At 45.0% G+C, this 24,903-nt stretch overlaps 1 protein-coding gene across 1 annotated transcript in view; it reads left to right on the plus strand.

Moving 5' to 3' along the window:
- The first annotated feature begins 934 nt into the window (after positions 1-934).
- Positions 935-24,903, plus strand: part of psmc3ip (PSMC3 interacting protein) — a 54,998-nt gene continuing 31,029 nt past the window's right edge. The window contains exons 1-2 of the mRNA XM_078529553.1: positions 935-1,117; positions 21,868-21,968. Coding sequence (XP_078385679.1) covers positions 1,093-1,117; positions 21,868-21,968 — 126 coding nt within the window. The 5' untranslated portion in view covers positions 935-1,092. The remainder of the gene's footprint in view (positions 1,118-21,867; positions 21,969-24,903) is intronic.

Consider the following 24,903-nt stretch of genomic DNA (forward strand, 5'->3'; position numbering starts at 1 on the left):
TCTCTGAGGGCCGTTAGTTTGTGAAATTCTCTTTCATAGAAAGCAGTGGAAGCTGGGTCATTGAATTTATTCAAGGCTGAGTTAGATTTGTGATAGACAAGGGACTCGAGGGTTATGAGGTGCACACTGGAAGGTGGAATTGAGATCACAAGCAGATCAGTTATAATCTTATCAAATGGCAGTGCAGGCCTGAAGGTAGTGGTGTAGTGTTAAAGTGCAGAATCTGTAAGAAAATGCGTTGGCCATATCACTTCTAAATCTACTATTACGTTGTTTTCCTATGTGTTCATCATTTGAGTCCCCAAACATCAAATTAAAAGTTAGGATCTATCAATCTGGGTTCCACCCTGGGATCAGGCTTGTCCAGGGGTAACCTCAGCTGGGGATCGTAACAGTTGTTTAATTCAAGGATAGTCACTCTCACTTCACCTCTTGGAATTGAGCTCTTTGATCCATTGTTCCTCTCCGCAGATGCTGCCAGACCTGCTGAGTTTTTCCAGGTATTTTTGTTTTTGTCCTTGATCCATGTTTGAACCAAGACCCTGGCAAAACCCAAACTGTGCACTGGTGAGAAGATTATTCCTGAGTAAGTTCCACTTGGTGACACTGACCATGACTCCTTCCATCACTTTGCTGACAAGGAAACCTTTTATAAAAACAAAACACTGCGGATGCTGGAAATCTGAAACAAAAACAGAAAATGCTGGAAAAAAAAACTCAGCAGGTCTAACGGCATCTGTGGAGAGAAAAAAACAGAATAAACGTTTCGAGTCCTCATGACTCTTCTTCAGGTGAAAACCTTTTGGAGCCCTGCTTCACTCCCCTCAGACGCCTCGCCCCACCCCAGCCAACATAGGCCCCGCCCCCTCGCGGGTCCTGTCCCCGCCCCCTCGCGGGTCCTGGCCCCGCCCAGAGGTTTGCCTTGTACGCATGCGCTGCAAATGGGCGCGTAATTGGGCTCCGCGAAAACAAGCAGTCGCCAGAAGCCGGAGATCCTGAGGTAAAAATCTCGGGAGTCCAGAACCCAGACAACCCCCCCACCCGACCACTGGAATCTTCTGTCGCCCATCGAGCCTGATTCGGGAGCGGGGGATGAGCAAACAGAAGGAATGTGGTGGTGAGTTTCTGCAGCATTAACCCTATTGGGTTTGTGTGTTTTTACCAGGAGAGTAGAAATTCCAGGGAATTGCTGAAACTAAACTGCTTTTGATAATAATGTCACTTCAATGCCACTAAGAATTGAAATTTAAAAAAGTTAATGCAGTTTTAGAAGTTTGGCAAAGTCCTTTAACAGCTCTTGTAAATTGCATCATTTTATTGTAAACCAAGAGCAGCAATAAATCCCGTAGCATCTTGTTTAATCTCCGAGCAATAGGAGAGAGAACCTGCAAGGTATTCTTCAGTTTAATTAAATAATTCTTAAAGTTGGGCCGGCATGCAATGACTTTTTTTATTCCGAAACAGCTCCAATCTTTGCTGCTTACACTCCATGGTGGAAGGCATCAGAAAACCAAAAGATATTACTAGTGTCAAGTATCTTCGTCTCTTTGTGTCACTGAACTGTAGAAGGTAATTTTGTATGGAAGGGTGCCAAACAAATAAACAGACTCTTGTAGCTTATGAATATTCAAGCTCCTAAATTTTTGCATGTTGTCAAGTACAGTAGTTTTGAATTTGAGAAAATTTAAATGTGTAAAAGCCATTCCAGATTCTGGAAATAGAAACTTTTAAAAATTTGTTCATAGGTTGTGCCGCTGGCAAAGCCAATGTTTATTGCTCACCCCTGTCATAGTGATAATAAAATACCTTCAGATACTTGAGTTATACTGTATGGTATGTTGTATATTGATGAAAGTTAGCCAAGGTCAGAGAGCACGTGGTCAGAAGTTAGCCAATATGGCGGATTAAATGATATGACCCCTGCAGATAAATCTGTGACTTTGAGTGTTCTTTCAGCCTGAGATGTGACATTGGCGACGAGGGTAAAGATGGGGCCATACAGGATTCTGTCATGGCATTTGCTGGAGCAGTCCCAGGAACTGAGCGTTTGATCTGCCGGGTGATGCCAGTACCGCCAATGTGAAATGGAAAGTGTGGCTGGAGGAGTTCAAAGCATATACAGTCGCGGTCTATTTTTGGATGGGGCGACGGTGGCGCAGAAAGCACGGTGACTGGCCTCATTGTTGTTCAGTACGGTGCTTCAGTGAGGGACACTTTCAAGAAGTTGTCTGATACGGGAGAAAAGGTGGATTATGAATGTGCAGTTTGAAGCATTGAAAGACCATTATGTGATGATGCCACATGTTACATTCTAAATGCATGTTTTCCATCAGATAATACTTAAAGAAGGAAAAAGCATCACCCAATTTGTGACCTGTTTGAGGCAGGCATCGGATGGATGCAATTCTGTTGTGGCCGATCTGAATAATCAGGTAATGGGTCAGGTGGTCCAACATTGCAAGGCAGATAAGTTTAGGTATAAGCTGCTGGAAAGAGGAGACTGGATGACACTTTGAAAATAGCAGCTGATTGGAAAGCAGTGGATGGACAATTTCACAGCATGAAATTTGGTCCTACCTCTGCCATCAACAAAAGCTGAGGTTAACCGAGTGGCACTGTTGTAACCGGATCCGTGTAAATGTAATCGGCAAAAGACTGAGTGTTTCAGATGTGGCAACTTGGGGCACTGGCAAAGATGCCTGCTGCCCTGCCAAGGGAAAGATATGCAGAAAATGTGGGGGCAAAAACCCTTTTGCCAAGACGTGCAGAAGCAAAGCTGAACAGGAGGGAAACCTGGCAAACTACATAAAAGAAAGAGAAATGAAAGCGCAGCTCTGAGATGAGTTGAAGATGCAGAGAGTGAGGACATGAATAGCAATCATGGATATGTGTTTCTGTTGGCGGGAGTAGCCACAAAAAAGTTAGTGATGATTGGTGGTGTTAAAGTGAGCATTGTAGATTCAGTCTGTGACAGTAGTGCTAGCGACAGAGCATTGTGGGAGGAACTGAAGATAGAGAAACAAATGCACACCTCGAAAGTGTGTCAGAAAGCTTACACATCGGAAAACTCACTTTAAACTGTTGAATGCTTCATTGCGGTTGTGAGAGCTGGGGATCGGAATGTAGAGGCAAAATATGTAGTGATTGAGGAGGATGGTGAGCCTCTTCTGAGCAGAAATTCCCAAGCCTTGGGTGCTTCACATCGGATTGAAAGTGAATTCTGTGAAGTTCTATGTGAAGCTTGGACCAGTGTTTCAAGGGATTGGGAAGTTGCACAACCACCAAGTGAGATTAACCATTGATGAGAACATGATGCCTGTAGCTCAGCCTGTGCGCAGAACACCTTTTGGTCTGAAAGGGAAAGCTGAGGCAAAGATCGAGGAACTGATTGACCAAGACATCATGGAGCCATTTGAAGGGCCAACGCGATGGATGAGCCCTGTTGTGGTTGTGTCTAAACAGAATGTGACATCAGACTCTGTGTTAACACGCGACAGGTGAATGAAACGGTAGTGGGAGAACATCAGCCAATTCCCATTGTGGACAAAATCTTTCAAGAGTTGTCAACAAGCAAGGTATTTTTCAAATTAGGCTTAAAATGGGGATAACGCCAAATGGAGCTTCATCCTATTCAGGGAAGGTGACAACTTTTGTCACTCATTGTGGACTTTACCGATACAAGATATTGCTATTTGGCATCAATGCACCACCAGAGATTAACCAACACAAAATCCATTAGGTGATTCAAAGGATCCCAAGAACAGCCAGTATCTCAAGTGACATTGTTATTCACGGAGCCAGTAGAGAGGAACATAACGAGCCTGAGGTTAGCCTCGGCTAGGTTGCAGTCAGCAGGGCTTGCGGTAAATGCAGACAATTGCTTGCTGGGCATGACAGAGCTAACGTTCATGGGGCATAAACTCTTGAGCAGTGGAATCGATCCACCAGAACCAGTATGCAGGATGCTGGGCCATGGGAGAATGTAGGAGTTGACATTTTAGGCCCGCTTCCATCCTGAGAGTCCATACCAGTGGTGATTGATTTACTACAGCCTGTGGGTATGTTATGATAGAAAAAACAGTGTCTTCAGTGACTGAAATATTTGTAAGGCACGGTCTACCAGTCATTCTGTATTCAGACAATGGGCCACAATTCATTTCACAGACTCTTGCAGATTACATGCAAGTCACAGGCATTCACCATCACAGAATAACCCTTAAATGGCCACAGGCAAATGGGGAAGTGGAATGACAAAACCAATCCTAAGAGAATTGCTCATGCTGAGGGCAAAAATTGGAAGGAGGCGTTGCTTTGTATGCGGCCGTGTATATAGCAAATCCACACACTACGATGGGAAACAGCCCAGCTGAGCTGCTATTTGGACGCAAAACATGCACCAAGATATCAGCTGAAGGGCATTGTTGTTGATCAGGAGGTTTGAGATCATGATGCAGAGAAAAGGGGTGCTGCGAAGTTTTATGCAGACCACAGAAAGGGAGCCAGACAGTCTTATGTGATGCCAGGTGATGAAGTACTGCTGAGACAGGAGACTCTGAGTAAGATGGATACACCATTTTACCCCAACTGCCATTATTAAGAAGGGAAAAAGTGTGGAGTCGCCTGAAGGAGTACAGTATGACAAATTCTTTGTCAAAATGTATCGTGGTGACAAAGATACATGCAGCAATGATGGTACAGCAGATGAACCAGATGTAGCGGCTGAGGCAAAGCTGACAAGCAGTAATCCAGAAGTCCAGGCCAAATATGCTGATGGCAGGCAGACAGCTTGTTATCCAGAGGGAAAAAGATTGGTTCCAGAGGGAACAATGACCCTGATGCGGTGACCAGAGTTCCTGAGACAGCAGGCAGACCATGACGCGAGAGGATATCACCAAAGTGACGTGTATTGGAATGGTGTTGGTGACAGAATGTGTCTGTTGAAGAAGTCTTCGTAGTTTTCTGTATGTTAACAGAAGTCTTTATTAACTACTTGTAACTATATACTGATATACAGTAAAGGATTGAGGCATGGCTCCAACCTAGGTCTTAACACATGTCTGGCCAACACCACGCTGACCCTGGGTCCAGCTTATGTGCCTTCTTACATCACTGTGGGCGGTGCTGTACTCAATCCCACATTCACCCTGTATGTACTATACTCTTCTACTATACCTCCTCCCCAGTCTTTATCCCGTGGATTTAGATTACTTTAATTTACTTCAAGTCTTACATTGTTACAAATCTTATGCATTTACATTATTGTCACAACCCTAATGCTATTCCAACATTATTGCTATTACAGTATTAGCATTAACACTACTTCAAGTTCTTGAAGTTAGTAGTTTTTTTTAATTCATTCACGGGATGTGGGCTTCGCTGGCTGGGCCAGCATTTATTGCCCACCCCTAGTTGTCCTTGAGAAGGTGGTGGTGAGCTGTCTTCTTGAACTGCTGCAGTCCATGTGGTGTAGGTTCATCCACAGTGCTGTTAGGAAGGGAGTTCCAGGATTTTGACCCAGTGACAGTGAAGGAACGGCAATATATTTCCAAGTCAGGATGGTGAGTGACTTGGAGGGGAACTTCCAGGTGGTGGTGTTCCCATGTGTCTGCTGCCCTTGTCCTTCTAGATGGCAGTGGTTATGGGTTTGGAAGGTGCTGTCGAAGGAGCCTTGGTGAATCCCTGCAGTGCATCTTGTACATGGTACACACTGCTGCTACTGTGTGTCGGTGGTGGAGGGATTGAATGTTTGTGGATGCGGTGCCAATCAAGCGGACTGCTTTGTCCTGGACGGTGTCAAGCTTCTTCAGTGTTGTAGAAACTGCACTCATCCAGGCAAATGGGGAGTATTCCATCACATTCCTGACTTGTGCCTTGTAGATGGTGGACTGGCTTTGGGGAGTCAGTAGGTGAGTTATTTGTTGCAGGATTCCTAGCCTCTGACCTGCTCTTGTAGCCACAGTATTTATGTGGCGAGTCCAGTTCAGTTTCTGGTCAATGGTAACCCCCAGGATGTTGATAGTGGGGGATTCATTGATGGTAATGCCATTGAACATCAAGGGGCGATGGTTGGATTCTCTCTTGTTGGAGATGGTCATTGCCTGATACCTGTGTGGCTTGAATGTTACTTGCCACTTGTCAGCCCAAGCCTGGATATTGTCCAGGTCTTGCTGTATTTGGACATAGACTGCTTCAGTATCTGAGGCGTTGTGAATAGTGCTGAACGTTGTGCAATCATCAGCAAACATCCCCGCTTCTGAAATTATGATGGAAGCAAGGTCATTGATGAAGCAGCTGAAGACGTTTGGGCTGAGGACACTACCCTGAGGAACTCCTGCACTGATGTCCTGGAGCTGAGATGACTGACCTCCAACAACCATAACTATCTTCCTTTGTGCTAGGTATGACTCCAACCAGCAGAGTTTAACCCCTGATTTCCAGTTTTCCTAGGGCTCCTTGATGCCACACTCGGTCAAATGCTGCGTTGATGTCAAGGGCAGTCACTCTCTCCTCACCTCGGGAGTTCAGCTCTTTTGTCCATGTTTGAACCAAGGCTGTAATGAGGTCAGGAGCTGAGTGGCTCTGGCGGAACACAAGCTGGGCATCAGTGAGCAGGTTATTGCTAAGCAAGTGCCCTTGATAGCACTCTTGATGACCCCTTCCATTACTTTACTGATGATAGAGAGTAGATTGATGGAGTGGTAATTGGCTGGGTTGTATTTGTCCTGCTTTTTGTGTACAGGACATACCTGGGCAATTTTCCACATAGCCGGGTAGATGCCAGCGTTGTAGCTGTACTGGAACAGCTTGGCTAGGGGTGTGGCGAGTTCTATAGCACAAGTCTTCAGTACTATTGCTGGAATATTGTCAGGGTCCATAGCCTTTACAGTATCCAGTGCCTTCAGCTGTTTCTTGATATCACATGGAGTGAATTGAATTGGCTGAAGACTGGCACTTGTGATGCTGGAGACCTCCAGAGGAGGCTGAGATGGATCACCCACTCGGCACTTCTGGCTGAAATTTGTTGCAAATGCTTCAGCCTTATCTTTTGCACTGCTGTGCTGGGCTCCTCCATCATTGAGGATGGGGATATTTGTGGAGCCTCCTCCTCCAGTGAGTTGTTTAATTGTCCACCACCATTCATGACTGGATGTGGCAGGACTGCAGAGCTTAGATCTGATCCATTGGTTTGGGATCGCTTAGCTCTATCACTTGCTGTTTATGCTGTTTGGCACACAAGTAGCCCTGTTTTATAGCTTCAGCAGGTTGACATCTCATTTTAGGTATGCCTGGTGCTGCTCCTGGCATGCACTCATGCCCTGTTCATTGAACTAGGGTTGTTCCACTGGCTTGATTGTAATGGTAGAGTGGGGGATATGCCGGGCCATGAGGTTACAGATTGTGTTCGAGTACAGTTCTGCTGCTGCTGATGGCTCAGAGTGACTCATGGATGCCCAGTCATGAGTTGCTAGATCTGTTCGAAATCTATCCCATTTAGCATGGTGGTAGTGCCACACAACACGATGGAGGGTATCCTCAATGTGAAAGCAGGACTTTGTCTCTACAATGACTGTGTAGTGGTCACCCCTACCAACACTGTCATGGACAGATGCATCTGCGGCAGGTAGGTTGGTGAGGATGAGGTCAAGTATGTTTTTCCCTCTTGTTGGTTCCCTCACCACCTGCCACTGACCCAGTCTAGCAGCTATGTCATTTAGGACTCGGCCAGCTCCGTCAGTCGTGGTGCTACCGAGCCACTCTTGGTGATGGATATTGAAGTCCCCAACCCAGAGTACATTCTGCACCCTTGCCATCCTCAGTGCTTCTTCCAAGTGATGCTCAACATGGAGAGGCACTGATTCATCAGATGAGTGAGGGTGGTACATGGTAATCAGCAGGAGGTTTCCTTGCCCATGTTTGACCTGATGCCATGAGACTTCATGGAGTCCAGAGTCGACTTTGAGGACTCCCAGGGCAACTCCTTCCTGACTGTACACCACTGGGCCGCTGGGTCTGTTTTGCCAGTGGGACAGGACATAACCAGGGATGGTGATGGTGATGTCTGGAGCATTATCTGTAAGGTATGATTCCGTGAGGATAACTATGTCAGGCTGTTGTTTGACTAGTCTGTGAGACAGCTCTCCCAATTTTGGCACTAGGCCCCCAGATGTTAGTAAGGAGGACTTTGCAGGGTTGACAGGACTGCGATTGCCGTTGTCGTTTCTGGTGCCTCTAGTTCAGGCGGTCTGGAGGCCTTAACCCTTCCACATCTCGTTTGCTGTTCTGGCGGGAGAGTGGTGGGTTTTGTTGGTTCTGGTTCTTGTTAGCTTGGCAGTTGGACTGGTATTTGGGTATGCTTTCATTCTTTTCGTCCATTGCTTTATGTTGAGCCACGCCTGGTCAGTTGAGCTGTTGTGCTGATGCATGGTTGCTGTGATTATTTATCGTTTCTTGTGAGGCGGCTGAAGATGGTATTCGTCTCCTTGGTACTGCTTTTTATTTTTCCCAGTGAGTCACCTGAAATCCCTCTGAGGCTGAGGAAGAACGCTCCTGTGACGAGACGAAGGTTGAATGGTTTGCTCACCTCTGTTTTTTTTGTTTTTGATGGTGATATTTTCCAACCGGTTGCTGCATCCCATGTGGTTGTGGTATGCTGGCTGGAAGTTGCAGTGTGTGCACAGTGGATGCCATGTCAACCAGCTGTTCCATCATTGTAGCTAGAGGCTTCTCAGACTGCTTATCATTCTCTGGTACCATTTAGAGGTGCCATGCTAATCTCGTGGATGGTAGGTTGGGCTGACCACTGGGGACTTTCCAGGACCTGGAATGATAATGGACAAATCTGCTCCACAAAGAGAGGAAAGATCGAAGTTGAAATCAGAGGCTGAATACTCTTTAATGTTTGAGCATTTAGGACTCTGCTGTTCTGGCTTGGCAATGACAGTGGTAGTCTTTACATCCTCTGCTGCCTGGAGGAGATCCAGGGCTATGCAGGCATCCCTGCTCAGGAGAGAGAGAGAGAGAGAGGTTGGTTACGGATGATGTACATCAGCTCAAAGATTTGTTTGCTGTCATAGCTCAGTGGTTCCAGGATCATGCTGATGACCCAGTGTTGGGCTCCCCCTGTTCCCCATAAAGTGGGGTGTCTGTTGTTCAAAGCCAGAGGCCTTTGAGCCAAGGTTTCTTGTCTGACAGGACTGTCATGCTGGCACTGGAATCTAATTTAAAATTTATTAGATGACCAGTTACCAGAATGTCAGCATTCCAAAATAAAGAACCACAATCTTTGATCTCACTCAAGAAGCATGGCTGTGTCTCTTCTGGGTTTTCAGTCTCAATCTCGTGGATTAGCTTTGGGCTATCTGTGCGGGGCTGGGGTTTTGACTTGTACAGTTTACCTAAGTGTCCCTGTCTGTTGCAGTGGAAGCATTGGGCTGTACTTGCAGGACACTGATCTCTCTTTCTTGTGAGGGCACTTCACACTGCAGTGCTGGCAAGGTCGCTCTGCTGCGGGATTCAGGAATTGCTTGCCCTGACTTGGATTGTCCCTGCATCTTTGTGACCTGATAAGCTGGACTGAGGTTGGCTTTTATCCCATATTGTACCTTCTCCCCATAGGACTGTCCTGTGTTTTGCACGTGGCTCAGACAGTCTAACTAGTTAGATTGCCTTGTCTAGGGTAAGTTCATCTTCAGCTTGTATAAGTGAATCATCTGCAACACCTACCATGAATCTGTCTCTGATGAGCTTAGACTTTAAATCTTCACTCACACCCCTTTGCCATCCTGTGCAGATCATTTGTAATGGAATCGACAGGTTCCCCAGGTAGTTGGACTCTCTTGTTGAATTTGGCTCTTTCCAATATTTTATTGGATCTCAAGTTGGAATAAATGTCAAAGAATTTTAAAGCCTTAGCTTTTGCTGATGACTCATCAATATCCTGTTGTGCAATGATGTCGTCTGCAATTGGCCCTATTGAATAAAGATTTTATACTTAAACTTAAAGCAATGCTGTAAGACTCAAAATGAGACCGGTCTGGTTGTTCGGTGAGCCCCAGTGGGGGTGGAAGTATGGAATTGTGATCCATGTTGAAGATTTTATAAGTGTGGGTACAGCTTTAAGAGTTTACAGGCTTCCGAGATGGTATCACCATTCACTGCAATGGATTTCCCGCACTTGCTGGGCTTTGCAAAATGGCGGTAGCAAGTTTCGGGAAGAAGAATTTTTAACAGTGGCTGCTTGGGTCAGCGCTCTGTCAACTAGATTTAAACAGTGATCTAACATTGTGAATAGCGAGGCGTTTGAAAGAACTGCAGGCTCGCTGTTTAGGGATTCAGACTGTTGCAACGTTCCCAAGAGTTGAGTACGTTGATTATTAATTTGTTTTTTTTCCTGTTCAGAGGTCTTGTGTTGAGGCTTGGAGTCGGGGAATCTGGATTAGTGATGAGTTTCATTCAAATGGTGCTTCTCACTGAATTAGTAAAAGGGCTTCTCGGGACTGGCTGCAGCCTGGTAGTGAAAAGGATTTGGCTCACCCTTGCAGGCTATGAACTCTGCGTGCTGAAGCTGGGCTTCCAAGGGAGGGTGTGTGGAGTCTTCTGCTGTAGTAAAACTTCTGCCCTTATCTTCCAGGCTCTTCATGGAGCTTTTTCTGGTCAATTTTCTCAGCGTCTGTAGCTTCAGTTGGGAGCTTCTTTCAGTTCAGAATCTGTTGAAGATGTCCTTTTCCTTAGTCTTTCAGTATTTCTGTAAGGATGAGGGTTTTTGATCCAGAGCTGCCACCACGTTGGGATGATGTTGGTTGCAGAACATGTCTGTGAAAGAAGTCTTCGTAGTCTTCTGTATGTTAACAGCAAGTCTTTATTAACTACTTGTAACTATATACAAATATACAGTAAAGGGTACAGGCTATCTCCATCCTAGGTCTTAACACATCTCTGGCCACCACCACATAGACCTTAGGTCTAGGTCATGTGCCTTCTTGCATCACTGTTTGTGTGGTAGTGTATTCAGTCCCACATTAACCCTGCATATACCAGACACTACTACTGAATACTACTAGCATATGAAGATTTTGAGAGATTTATCAACAGAACACAAACTTGGAAAATAGTTTGGAGCAAAGATTTGTGATTGAAATCTGTGATTTTAAGTTGAAAAACAGCAAATCTTGACAAAGCATCTGCCTAGATGTAAAATTTTGTGTTGTGATTATGTTCAAAACAAACAGGGTGTTCGCTGAACGCTGCCCTTTTTATCCGTTTACGGGATGTAGGCGGCACTGGCTAGGCCAGCATTTATTGCCCATCCCTAATTACCCTTGAGAAGGTGGTGGTGAGCTGCCCTCTTGTATTGCTGCAGTCTGTGTGGTGTAGGTACATCCACAGTGCTGTTTGTGACGTTTGCAATTGGAGTGGATTATTGAGGAGCTTCGAATTACATACTGATGATTATCAGGAGATGCCACAGCTAAATAAGGAAAGGGAAGCCAGAAGTTCAGTTTACACTCGATGAAGAAACAGACTGAACTTACCCGACATTCGTAATTGAAGGAATTCATTTACTCAGTGAGTTAGCAAAATAATGATTTGTTAAGTTCATTGCAGTATGTTTGTAAGGGATGGAGTTTATGCTACATACACAAGCAGAATGTGAGGAAGGAAATTTGACTGATATGTAAATGTCGTACTCAAATTTGGAATCCCACTCTCAACATCCGGTGGGTTACCATTGTCCAGAAACTGAACTGGACTAGCCATATAAGTACTGTTGTCACAAAGGCAGGTTTTTTTTTCCTTTATGCTTTCATGGGATGTGGTTGTCACTGGCAAGGCCAACATTTATTGCCCATCTTTAATTGCCTTTGAACTGAGTGGCTTGCTCACCCATTTCAGAGGGCAGTTAAGAGTCAACCACATTGCTGTGGGGTCTGGAGTCACTTGTAGGCCAGACTAGTTAAGGACGGCAGATTTCCTTCCCTAAAGGATATTAGTGAACCGACGGGTTTTTAATGACAATCAATAGTTTCAGACTAGCTTTATAATTCCAAATTTATTAATTGAATTCAAATTGCACCAGCTGCCATGGTGGGATTTGGACCCATGTCCCCAGATCATTAGCTTTGGATTACTAGTCCAGCAACATTACCACTATGCCACTATCTCCCCTGGTCCAAGGCTCGGAATCTGTGGTGAGTAACTCACCTACTGACTCCCCAAAGCCTGTCCACCATCTACAAGGCACAAGTGTGATGGAATACTCTCCACTTGCTTGGATGAGTGCAGCTCCAACAACACGCAAGAAGCTTCACACCATCCAGGACAAAGCAGTCCGCTTGATTGGTTCCCCCATCCACAAACATTCACTTCCTCCCCCACCGACGCACAGTGGCGGCTGTGTGTACCATCTACAAGATGCGCTGCAGGAACTTGCCATGGCCACTTCGGCAGCACCTTCCAAACCCTCGACCGCTAGCGTCTAAAACAAGCTTGTCCAACCTGCGGGCCAGAGAAGCCCCTCTGTGTGGCCCATGGAGCAATTGTTGAAAATGCTGGTAAGACGGGTCAGTGAGTTTGAAGATTTCTGAAGTGGCTGCTCCTTCAATGACGATGTGTTTTCTCTGTTGCATTTGCTGCCGATAGGCACGTGAGCCTATCAGCAGCAAAAAATGGGAGAGAAACAGACTGTGATTGGAGGAGCAGTGAATACTGGCAACTGCTAGTATGTGAAGATAGAGAGACTCTGGAGCATGTGGGGCCTCCCCTCACCACGCTTCTCCTTTCATCGCCACCCACCCTGCCTCTGGTGTTCTGGCCCAGCTCTAGCTGCTTTCACCCCGCTCCTGGTGATCTGGCCCAGTTCTCCCCGCGATTCCTCTGGTCCTCGGTGGGCACCCACTTTCGGATATCACTAGGCTTCAAGGCAAGGCCTCTCTTCTGCTATTCCCCACCTGCACCCACTCTGGCTGATTTAATGAGGGTGAGTGAGTAAGTGAGTGTGAGGGGAGGGTGGGGGTGAGCAGGCTCCCTCCCTGCCTCTGGGTTCTCCTTCACCCTCACCCCACACACCAACAGGCACTCTCACAGTTAGTGAGTGAGTGACACCCTGAGACTGGGAGTGAGCTGGATACAAAAACACTCACCCTTTCACGCTCTAATGGTCATCTTTATTACTCATTTTTTAAATTGTCGCTTTATTGTGACTTTTTATTTTGCTCACCAAGTTGTTTCTTTTCATATGTCAGCTTTTAAAAAAAATTCATGTTTAATGTTGTGTCAAACATTACCTTTCCAAAATTTGCTCATCAGCCCCGCCCCGTGTGTGAGAGAAATTGAAATGTGGCCCCCACGCAAAAAGGTTGGGCGAGCCTACCCTAGAAGGACAAGGGCAGCAGGTAGATGGGAACATCAGCATCTGGAAGTTCCCCTCCAAGCCACTCACCATCCTGACTTGGAAACATATCGCCGTTCCTTCACTGTCGCTGGGTTGAAATCTTGGAACTCCCTTCCTAACAGCACTGTGGGTGTACCTGCACCACATGGACTGCAGCGGTTCAAGAAGGCAGTTCACCACCACCTTCTCAAGGGCAACTAGGGATGGGGGAATAAATGTTGTGGCGGGGCGGAGTCCAGTTAGGAACCAGTAATGTTTTGTTTAAAGTAGTTAAAGGTTGAGATTAAAGACATCTGCTTTTGGAATAAAGCCACAAGATCCCAGGGTTTTGAACAAACAAAAATAAAATTTACTATATAAGTTAGAAGGATAAAACAATTTGCAAGATATATCTTCTACTTTAACATTCAGAATCAACTTAAGATGCATGTAAATTAACAGACAAACTGTGCTCAGACACACCACACTACAGAGTAAGTGACAGATGCAACCATGACAGAGCCTTTGATTTCTGAAGAACCCACCCAGACATTAGTCAACCAAGCTCACTGAAACTTTGTCTTCCTCATGAGCGTTTCCAGTCTCCAGCTTTGAAGATCCTGTCTTGGAATTCTCTCCAAAAGTAACTACCACTCCCAAAGGGGTACCCTCCCTTTGCCCCAATGGCCCACAGTATGGAGATAGAACTGCAGTTAACAGACTTTCTTTAATTTAACTTAACTGGAATTACTGCCCGTATCCCTGTCTTGTCTGTGACACTTCTTGGCTGGCTGCCCCGAAGCTGAACCCTCTCAGGAGTAGGGAACAAGTAAATGGCTCTCAGGGCTAAATGAAGCACTTTAGCTGCATGGAACTAGTCATCTTCTTCACCTGCTCATGACTGACTAAAATTGACTGACTCTTGAACTGATCTGAGAAATCTATCAACACACTCACAGCAGGTCCCATCCTTGTTACTAGGCAGAAACCGCTATAACAGCGTTGGAACATTCGGTCCCTTAAAAGTTACAATGTCCATACACTGCAGACTTAGCGCACATACAGATAATGAATTGAATTCATAACACAGTGCAGGTGTGAGGGGGCGAATGGCCTACTCCTTGTTCTTGTGTTCAATTTTTTAACCAAGCTGACACTAAGCCTCAATTTTGTTAACCAGCCTTTTATGTGGCGCTTTGTCAAACACTTTCTTAAAATCCAGATAGATAACAGCCACTGCATTCCCTTCATCAACCTTCTCTGTTACTTTCTCAAAGAATTCAATTAGATTAGTCAAATACGACCTTCCTTTTACAAATCTATACTGGTTCCAAGTGCCTGTTGACTTTTTTCCCCTGATTATTGTTTCTAAAACTGACTGGCCGAGGAATGTCCTTACACCACAACAAAAACAGAAATACCGGGAAAAACTCAGCAGGTCTGGCAGCATCGGCGGAGAAGAACAAAGTTGACGTTTCGAGTCCTCATGACCCTTCCTTAAATCACTGTGACTCCTGAAGCAGAACAGGAACAGTTGTGTTTGTGTACTCGGCACCTGCTGCATCTGCTGGCAAGTGTTATTATTCCCACCACTGACATCATTGTGTGGCAATACCGATTTGCGCCTGCGCTGTCATGTCCACTGCTGGCCCAAGCTCTTTCTGCCTCTCTCTCGCCACCCTTCTCCCGAGCCCTCAGTCTTGCGCTTACCACCCCTCTCCTGAGCCGTTGCCCTCTCCCAGAGGCTCATTTCCTGAGCCTTCGCTGCCCACTATTCACTTCCCACTCACCATGCCTCTCCCAAGGCCTTAGGAACATAGGACCTTTGAGCCTGCTGCGTCATTCAATAAGATTATGGCTGATCTGGTTGTGGTCTCAACTCCACTTCCTGTTTACCCGCCATAACTCTTGACTCCCTTGTCTATCAAAGATCTATCTAACTCAGCCTTTAATAAATTCAATGACCCAGCCTACACTGCTCTCTGGGGAAGAGAATTCCACAGAATAACGAACCTCTAAGAGAAAAAAAAATCCTTATCTCAGTCTTAATCTTATTCTTAATTCTTTAAATTCTTAAACTTTGTCCCCTAGTTCTAGTCTCCCCCACAAGTGGAAACATCCTCTCAGAATCCACCCTATCCAGTCCCCTCAGGATCTTGTACGTTTCAATAAGATCACCTCTCATTCTTCTAAACGCCAATGGATATAGGCCCAGCCTTCAGGGGAGGTGATAGCATAGTGGTATTGTTGCTAGCCTAGTAACCCAGAGACCCAGGGTAATGCTCTGGGGACCTGGGTTTGAATCCCAAATTTGAATGAAATTTGAAGTGAAATTTGAATTCTATAAAAATCTGGGAGTAAAAGTCTGATTGCTTTGCTGATTGTCGTTAAAACCCATCTGGTTCACTAATGTCCTTTAGGGAAGGAAATCTGCTGTCCTTACCTGGTCTGGCCTACATGTGATTCCAGAATGTGGTTGACTCTTAAATGCCCTCTGAACAAGGGAAATTAGGGATGGGCAATAAATACTGGCCTAGCCAGTGATGCCCACATCCCACGAACGAATGAAAAAAATCCTTTCTTCATAGGATAAGCCCTTCATCCTAAGCATGAGTTGAGTGAACCTTCTCTGACTTGCTTCTAGTGCAACTATATCTTTTTTCAAATAAGGAGATCAAAACTCCGGATGTGGCCTCACCGAGGCTCTGTAGAGCTGTAGTAAAACTTCCCTACTTTTATATTCCATTCCCCATGCAATGAATGCCAACATTCCATTTGCATTCCTAATCACTTAATATGCTGTACCTGCATATTAACTTTTTGTGCTTCATGTACCAGAACACCTAGATCCCTCTAGACCAGAGTTTTGCAATCTCTCTCTATTTAAATAATATACTCCTTTTCCATTCTTCCTGCCAAATTGGGCAGGGGTTCACAATTTCCCATATTATACTTCATCTGCCAAATTTTTGCCCACTCACTTAACTTGTTTATATCCCTTTGCAGACTCTCTACCTCCTCTTGACAACTTTCTTTTCTGCCTATCTTGTTGTTGTCAGCAAATTTAGCTACCATACATTCTGTCCCTTCATTCAAGTAATTGATTTTGATTGTTAAAAGGTTGAGGCCCCAGTGCTGACCCTTGTGGCACTCCACTAGTTACAGTTTGCCGACCGAAAAAGACCCATTTAATCCTGCTGTCTGCTTCCTGTTAGCTAACCAAGGTGGCCCTTGCCACCTCTTGCCTTAGCTGTCGTTTGTCTCCCTTCTCCTGTACTTACAGCACTGGTTAGACATAGCAGAAACTGTGCTGTACATTTCCCCATTGCACAAATATATTTCAGAAAGATACAGCATAGATGTAGAGTAAAGCAGCACGCTGTCCATTTAAATTGTTAAAATATCTGTCAATCTTTGATCAGATCAGAAAAGTGCTGCTTTCTGGAGCATTACAGTCATGTCTTGAAACGGTTATATCAGGAATAATCCCAACCCCATGCAATGATTATCTGATACTCAATTTGCTTAAATATTACCATTTTTGTTTGAAAAAGGTGGGTGTTTATTTTTAGAGAAGAGGATAAAGCATTGTTTGCAGTTTCCAATTCAAGGTGTAATTTTTTTTCTGGCTGAGTTTGGCCTGTGCCATCTTTGATGCAGGCAGCTGTCTGGATGTAGCAGTGACATAACTTGCTTTGGAACTGCGTGCGTGAGGTGTGCGCCTCGCCCTGTAGTTTCAATGTCACTAAACTCTGCTTTCTTGAATAAGAGTGTCACATTTGTCACTCTGCAATCCCCTGGCACCTCCCTCATATCTAGGGAAGATTGGAAGATTATGGCAAGCCCTTCTGCTAGCACCACCCTCGCCTGCGATGCAAGCCATCTGGACCCGGTGATTTGTCCACTCTTAAGCATAGCCAGTATTTCCAGTGCAGCCTTCCTATCAATTTTCACCCCATCCATTCCCTCTCCCATATCTGCTTTTACCAATATTTTGTCAGTTTACTCTTCCTCAGTAAACACCAATACAAAGTACTCATTAAGTACTCTTGCCTTTCCCTGCGCCTTTAAGCATTTATAATTTTTGTCCCAAATAGGTCCCACCTGCCCCTCTTCGTACCCACTTACTATTTATATGCCAGTAGAAGATTTTTGGTTCCCTTTTATGTTAACTGCCATTCTATTCTCATGTTCTCTCTTTGCCAGATTTATTTTCCTCTGCACTTGCTCTCTCAACTTATGGCATTTGACCTGGTTCTCATTTGAAGTATGCACCTGACATGTATCATACATGCTCTTTTTGATTGTTCCATCATATTCTCTATCTCCCTCATCAGCCAAGGAGGGCCTGGCCTTGGTTCCCCTACCCTTCTCCCTTGTTAGAATGTATCTAGTTTGTACCTGAAACATCTCTCCCTTAAAGACCACCCATTGTTCCATTACAGTTTTTTCCGGCAAACTTTGGTTCCATTTTACCCTGGCTAGATCCTCTCTCATCCTATTGAAATTAGTGCCCTTCCAATTTAGAAGCTCTACTTGAGATTGTTCCTTGCTCTTTTCCATTGTTAATATAAATCTTATGACACTATTGATAATTCTTGCCCTTGAGTTCCCCAAAGACACTTGGTCCACTTGGCCCGCCTCATTCCCCAGCACCAGATCCAGCCATGCCTCCTTCCTAGTTTGACTGAGAATATGCGTTCAGAAGAACTTCCTTGACCAGTATTTCAGAAATTCCTTTCTCATTTTTCCCTTTAACATTATCCCAGTTGAAATTTGGGTATTTAAAAGTTCTTCAGTATTACAGATCTGTAGTTCTTGCACATCATTTCCATCATTACACAGCTCCTCCATCCCACTTTCCCACTATTTGGAAGCTTATAGAATACTCCCAGTAGTAAGTGGCAGGCCGTTTAAGACTGAGATGAGGAGGAATTTCTTCACTTAGAGTGGTGAATCTTTGTAATCTTTGTAATTCTGTACCCAGAGGGGTGTGGAAGCTCAATCATTGAGCATATTCATTACAGAAATCGATAGATTTCTGGAGACTAATGACATCAAGGGATATGGGGATAGTGGGGAAAAATGGCAGAGGGGTAGATGATCACCATGGTCTGTTTGAATGGGAGCAGGCTTGACGAGCCGAATGGCCTACTCCTGTTCCTATGTATCATCGTACGTTAGGTTAGAGTTTAAAAGAGTATGATGATGCTACTGGGGTCAGAATACATTGGGTTAGAGTTCAAAAGGGTATTCTGACTCCAGTAGTATCATCATGCCCTTCTAAACTCTATCCAAATGGATTCTATCCTAATCCCCTCAAGGACAACCTCTCTTTCCAACACCACAATGTCTTTCCCAATCAGTGCTTGTCACCCACGCTCCCCCTTTTCTTTTTCTTTCTCTATCTTTTCTGAACGCAGTTCACATGAATGGTAAGCATCAAATTGTAGATGGTAAACTCTGCAGCCATGGTATGCTAGTGGTGGTGGGAGCAAATGCTTAATGTGGTACTTAGCATGCCAATCAAATGGCTGCTTTGTCCTGGGTGGTGTCAAGCTTTTTGGGTGTTGTTGGAGCTGCACTCATCTAGACAAATGGAGAGTATTCAAATACATTCTGACTTCTGCCTTGTAGATAGTGGAAAGGCTTTGGGCAGAATATTGAGCCTCTGACCTGCTCTGGTAGTCATAATTTTTATATGTATGTTCCAGTTAAGTTTCTGGTCAACGATGATCTGCAGGATGTATATGGTGGGGGATTCAGTGGTGGTAATACTATTGAATTAAAGGGGAGATGGTTGAATTCTCTCTTGTTGGAGATGGTCATTGCCTGGCACTTCTGTGGCGCAAATGTTACTTGCCACTTGTCAGCCTGAGCCCGAATGTTATCGAGATCTTGCTGCATAGGGGCATGGACTGCCTTAGTACCTGAGTCACGAATGGTGCTGAACATTGTGCAATCATCAGTGAACATCCCCTCTTCTGACCTTATAATGGAAGTAGCTGAAGATGGTCGGGCTCAGGGCACTGCCCTGAGGAGCTCCAACACTATGCCAGGGCTGAAATGCTTGGCCTCCAACAAGCACAACCATCAAGTAACGGCTGAAGGCACCGGATGCTGCAAAGGCTATGGGCCCTGACAATATTCCGGCAATAGTATTGAAGACTTGTGCTTCAGAACTTGGCACGCCTCTAGCCAAGCTGTTCTACTACAGCTACAACATTGGCATCTACCCAGCTATGTGGAAAATTGCCCAGGTATGTCCTGTAAACAAAAAGCAAGACAAATACAACCTGGCCAATTACCGCCCCATCAGTCTACTCTCCATCATCGGTAAAGTAATGGAAGCGGTCATCAACAGTACTATCAAGGGCACTTGCTTAGCAATAACCTGCTCACTGACACTCAGTTTGGGTTCCACCAGGGCCACTCACTTCCTGACCTTATTACAGCCTTGGTTCAAACATGGACAAAAGAGCTGAACTCCCGAGGTGAGGTGAGAGTGACTGCCCTTGACCTCACGGCAGCATTTCACCGAGTGTGGCATCAAAGAGCCCTAGCAAAGCTGGAGTCAATGGGAATCAGGAGGAAAACTCTCTGCTGGTTGGAGTCATACCTAGCACAAAGGAAGATGGTTGTGGTTGTTGGAGGTCAGTCATCTCAGCTCCAGGACATCACTGCAGGAGTTCCTCAGGGTAGTATCCTCGGCCCAACCATCTTCAGCTGCTTCATCATAAGGCCAGAAGTGGGGATGTTCGCTGATAATTGCACAATGTTCAGCACCATTCATGACTCCTCGGATACTGAAGCAGCCCTTGTCCAAATGCAGCAAGACCTGGACAATATCCAGGCTTGGGCTGACAAGTGACATGTTACATTCGTGCCATGAAAGTGCCAGGCAATGACCATCTCCAACAGGAGAGAATCTAACCATCGCCCCTTGATGTTCAATGGCATTACCTGCACTGAATCCCCCACTATCAACATCCTGGGGGTTACCATTGGCCTGAAAGTGAACTGGACTAGCCAGATAAACACTGGCTACAAGAGCAGGTCAGAGGCTAGGAATCCTGCGACAAGTAACTTGCCTCCTGACTCCCCAAAGCCCCCACCATCTACAAGGCACAGGCCAGGAGTGTGATGGAATGCTCTCCACTTGCCTGGATGAGTGCAGCTCCCACAATGCTCAAGGAGCTTGTCGTCATCCAGAATAAAGCAGCCCGCTTGATTGGCACCCCATGCACAAACATTCACTCCCTCCACCATCGATGCACAGTAACAGTGTGCACCATCTACAAGATGCACTGCAGGACTTCATGAAGGCTCCTTAGTCAGCAGCTTCCAAACCCACAACCACTACCATCTAGAAGGACAAGGGCAGCAGATAGATGGGAACACCAGCACCTGGAAGTTCCCCTCCAAGTCACTCACCATCCTGACTTGGAAATATACCACCGTTCCTTCACTGTCGCTGGGTTAAAATCCTGGAACTCCCCCCTTAACAGCACTGTGGGTGTGTCTACACCTCATGGACTGTAGTGGTTCAAGAAGGCAGCTCACTACCACCTTCTCAAGGGCAACTAGGGATGGGCAATAAATGCTGGCCCAGCCAGCGAAACCCACATCCCATGAATGAATAAAAAAATCTTCCTTTGTGCTAGGTATGACTCCAGCCAGTGAAGATCTCTCCTTGCCCCCCTCCACCCAATTCCTATTGACTTCAGTTTACCAGGGCTCCTTAATGGCACACTCGGTCAAATATTGCCTTGATGTCAAGAGCAATCACTTCCACCTCATCCATTAGAATTCAGCTCTTTTGTCCATGTTTGGAATAAGGCTGTAATGAGGCCTCAACCTGAACATTGATGAGCAGATTGTTACAGCTTGATAGCACTATTGACAACATCTTTCATCACTTTGGTTAATGAGAGTACACTGATGGGGTGGTAGTTGGCTGGATTGTATTAGTCCTGCTTTTTGTGGACAGGACAGGCAGTTTTCCACATTATTGGATAGATGGCAGTGTTGTAGCTTCACTGGGAATACTTGGTTAGAAGTGTGATTAGTTCTGGTGCATGTCATAAGCCCTACAGCCGGGTTGTTGTTAGGGTCCATAGCCTTTGTTGTATGCAGCACATTCAGCCGTTTCTTTTTCATCTCAAGTAAATCAAATTAGCTGAAGCCTGGCATCTGTGATGGTGGGGACCTCAGGAGACTAAGATGCATCATCCATTCTTTACCTCTGGATGAAGCTGGTTGCAAACTGTTACTAAATATAGATTGTACTAGATGTCTAGCAAGAAATGATTGCAATGTTGATATTGGGAAATAAGTGGTTTGTATTGAACCCAAAGTGAGCATCTCACTGCTGCCCCAATGATGGTTAAACAATGATTATGGATTGAGTAAGTTTTGTGTGATAGGAAATGGATTCATGTTTAAACATCAGGAGATTATAACATTTTAATTGAAATGAAAAATGTTTTCTTTTTTAGCTGCTCCTGTTATTTTGAAGTATTTGAATGACCAGAATCGGCCATACAGTGCACAAGATGTGTTTGGAAATCTCCAGCGTGAACATGGTTTTGGAAAGACAGTAAGATTGTTTTGTGTAACTGTTTGTCAGTCTCTGTTGATTTAAAATAGTGGGTCTATATGAAACTTGACAATTTCTGAGGAATAGAACTGCCTATGGGACACCTCAAGCCCTTTGGCATGTCAGTCAATTCCATTTGAAACGAACGTACAGACAGCGTAAGACCCACTGGTCCACCCAGTCTGCCTTCTAATGCTGGTGCCTTTTGTATACTATATATACACTCCCCATCCCACCCAAAACCATGTAATCTATTGGGAGAGGCTAAAATGTCAGGCCAATTCAGGAAAAAAATCAGGAAAATTTCTATTCAATCCCTTTAGTTGTATGAAACTAGTCCAGTAGACTACCCTGACCTTGATTAATGTTATGCAATCTAGTGTTGTATCTTTTGTCTTAGGTGACCTCTGCCACAGCCAGAAAGGGTCCAGGTCTCACTTGAAGGAATTCAGATAATCAGCATTTGTCGCAGGGGTTGGCAGCCTTGCCCACAGGGCTGCTGTTTGCTGGTTAAATAACCAACTCCCCCAACCATCTGACATCTAACCGACATCTGCCTTTACTTAACTTGAGATTGTGATTCCTGATTTTACCTGATCAATTTAGTTGAAACAAACTGTTTCTGCAAACACAACCCCGCTTTACCATTTTATAAACCTCCGAACAAATCATTCCCAAATCTGCATTTTGCTGAAGTGTAGAGTCCCAGCACTTTAAGCCTATCTTATCTTGGTAACTAAGGTGCTTTAGATTGGGAGTTAATCTTATGGCCCCCTTCTGCGCCTTTTCCATTCTCAATATCACACACTGTAAGAAGTCCAAAACTGGACACATGGCATTTGTCATGAGCTTTTTACACTATATGCTAGAATTCCCAAATCTCTCTCTCTCTCTCTCTCTCTCTCCCTCCCCACCCCCTGTCCCCACCACCAGCTGAGCATGGTACATTTGTTCAGCAATGCCCTGTACACATGCAGAACTCTGCAGTTGCCTATGTTAAACAATATTTGCTAGTCATGCATTGAATCCCCCAGAGCATCAGGGTCTGCCTCTAGTAGTCGAGCATTATCTACAGTACTGACTCTCACACGCCTTGGTATCATCTGCAGACTTGGAATACATTCCCCAACACCTACATCTAGATCATGAATAAAAATAGTAAATAGCAAACGTTCCAACACAACCCTTTGGCACATGATTGGTGGCCAGCCTCCAAGCAAATCCAAATCCACCTACAGACATTTTTACCTGTGAGCTTATGGCCAGTTCTCAGTTCAGTGTTGTAGGTGGCTTTGATTTTTGTAGAGAAACTTCCTGTGCGGATTACATAGGATACATGGCACAGAAGCAGGCCATTCGGCCCACCAGTCCATGCTGGTGTTTACGTTCCACTCGCATCTTGCCTCATCTAAATCTACCATTGTAATCCTCTATTTCCTTCTCCCTCATAGACTTGTTTAGCTTCCCCTTAACATAGAAACGTAGGAATTAGGAGCAGGAGTATGTCATTTGGTCCTCTGAGCCTGCTCTGCCACTCAATATGATCAAGGCTGATCCTGTATCTCAACACCATACTCCTGTGCTCTCCCCAGACCCCCTGTCTAAATTGCCTTGAAGCCTCCTGACACCCTCCTCATCATCCTCATTCCCACCAAGTTTCATGTTGTCAGCAAACTTGGAAATATTAGATTTGGTTCCCTCATCCAAATCATTGATAGATATTGTGAATAGCTGGGGCCCAAGCACTGGTCCCTGCAGTACCCCACTAGTCAAGGCCTGCCACTCCAAAAATGACCCGTTTATTCCTACTCCCTGTTTCCTGTCTGCTAACCAATCCTCAATCCATGCCAATATATTACCCCAATCCCATGCGCATTAATTTTGCATACTAACCTCTTATGTGGAACTTTATCAAAATCTTTCTGAAACTCCAAATACACCACATCCACTGGTTCTACCTCATCTATTCTGCTAGTTAAGTCCTCAAAAACTCCAGTAGGTTTTTGAAACATGATTTCTATTTCAGATATCCATGTTGACTTTGTCTAATGCACACCTGGAGTATTGTGTGCAGTTTTAGTCTCCTCCCCTAAGAAAGGATATACTTGCCGTAGAAGAAGAGCCGCGAAGGTTCACAAGACTGTTTCCTGGGATGGCAGGATTGTCGTATGAGTAGTGATTGGGCCGACTAGGCCTGTATTCACTGGAGTTTAGAAAAATGAGGGGGGATCTCACTGAAATGTATAAAAGTTCTGACAGGGCTGGGCAGACTGAATGCTGGAATGATGTTTCCTCTGGCTGGGTGGAAGTCTAGAATGAGGGGTCACAATCTAAGGATAAGGGATAGGCCATTTAGGACTGACATGAGGAGAAACTTCTTCGCTCAGAGGGTGGTGAACCTGTGGAACACTCTACCACAGAAGGCTGTGGAGGCCAAGTCACTGAATATATTTAAGAAGGAAATAGATAGATAAGAACAGAAATAGGAACAGGAGTAGACCATTCAGCCCCTCAAGCCTGCTCCACTATTCAATAAGATCATGGCTGATGATCTTGTGTTTCAATTTCCACATTCCCATCTAACCCCAATAACCTTTGATTCTTTTGCCTAACAAGACTCTATCTACCTCTGCCTTAAAAGTATTCAATGACCCCGCCTCCAGCATCTTCTGAGGCAGAGAATTCCAAAGTCGCACAACCCTCTGAGAGAAAAAAATGTCTCCTCATCTCATCTCCTCATTTCTAGATGCTAAAGGCATCAAGGGTATAGGGAGAGCACAGAGTATGGCGTTGAGATAGAGGATCAGCCATGATCATATTGAATGGCGGAGCATGCTCGAAGGGCTGAATGACCGACTCTTTCTATTTTTTTAGGTTTCTAATTCCGCTGATATTTTCTAAGTGTCCTATTATCACGTCCTTTATAATAGACTGT

This window comes from Cetorhinus maximus, chromosome 25 (genome assembly GCF_964194155.1).
Source record: "Cetorhinus maximus chromosome 25, sCetMax3.hap1.1, whole genome shotgun sequence".
Taxonomy (NCBI): domain Eukaryota; kingdom Metazoa; phylum Chordata; class Chondrichthyes; order Lamniformes; family Cetorhinidae; genus Cetorhinus; species Cetorhinus maximus.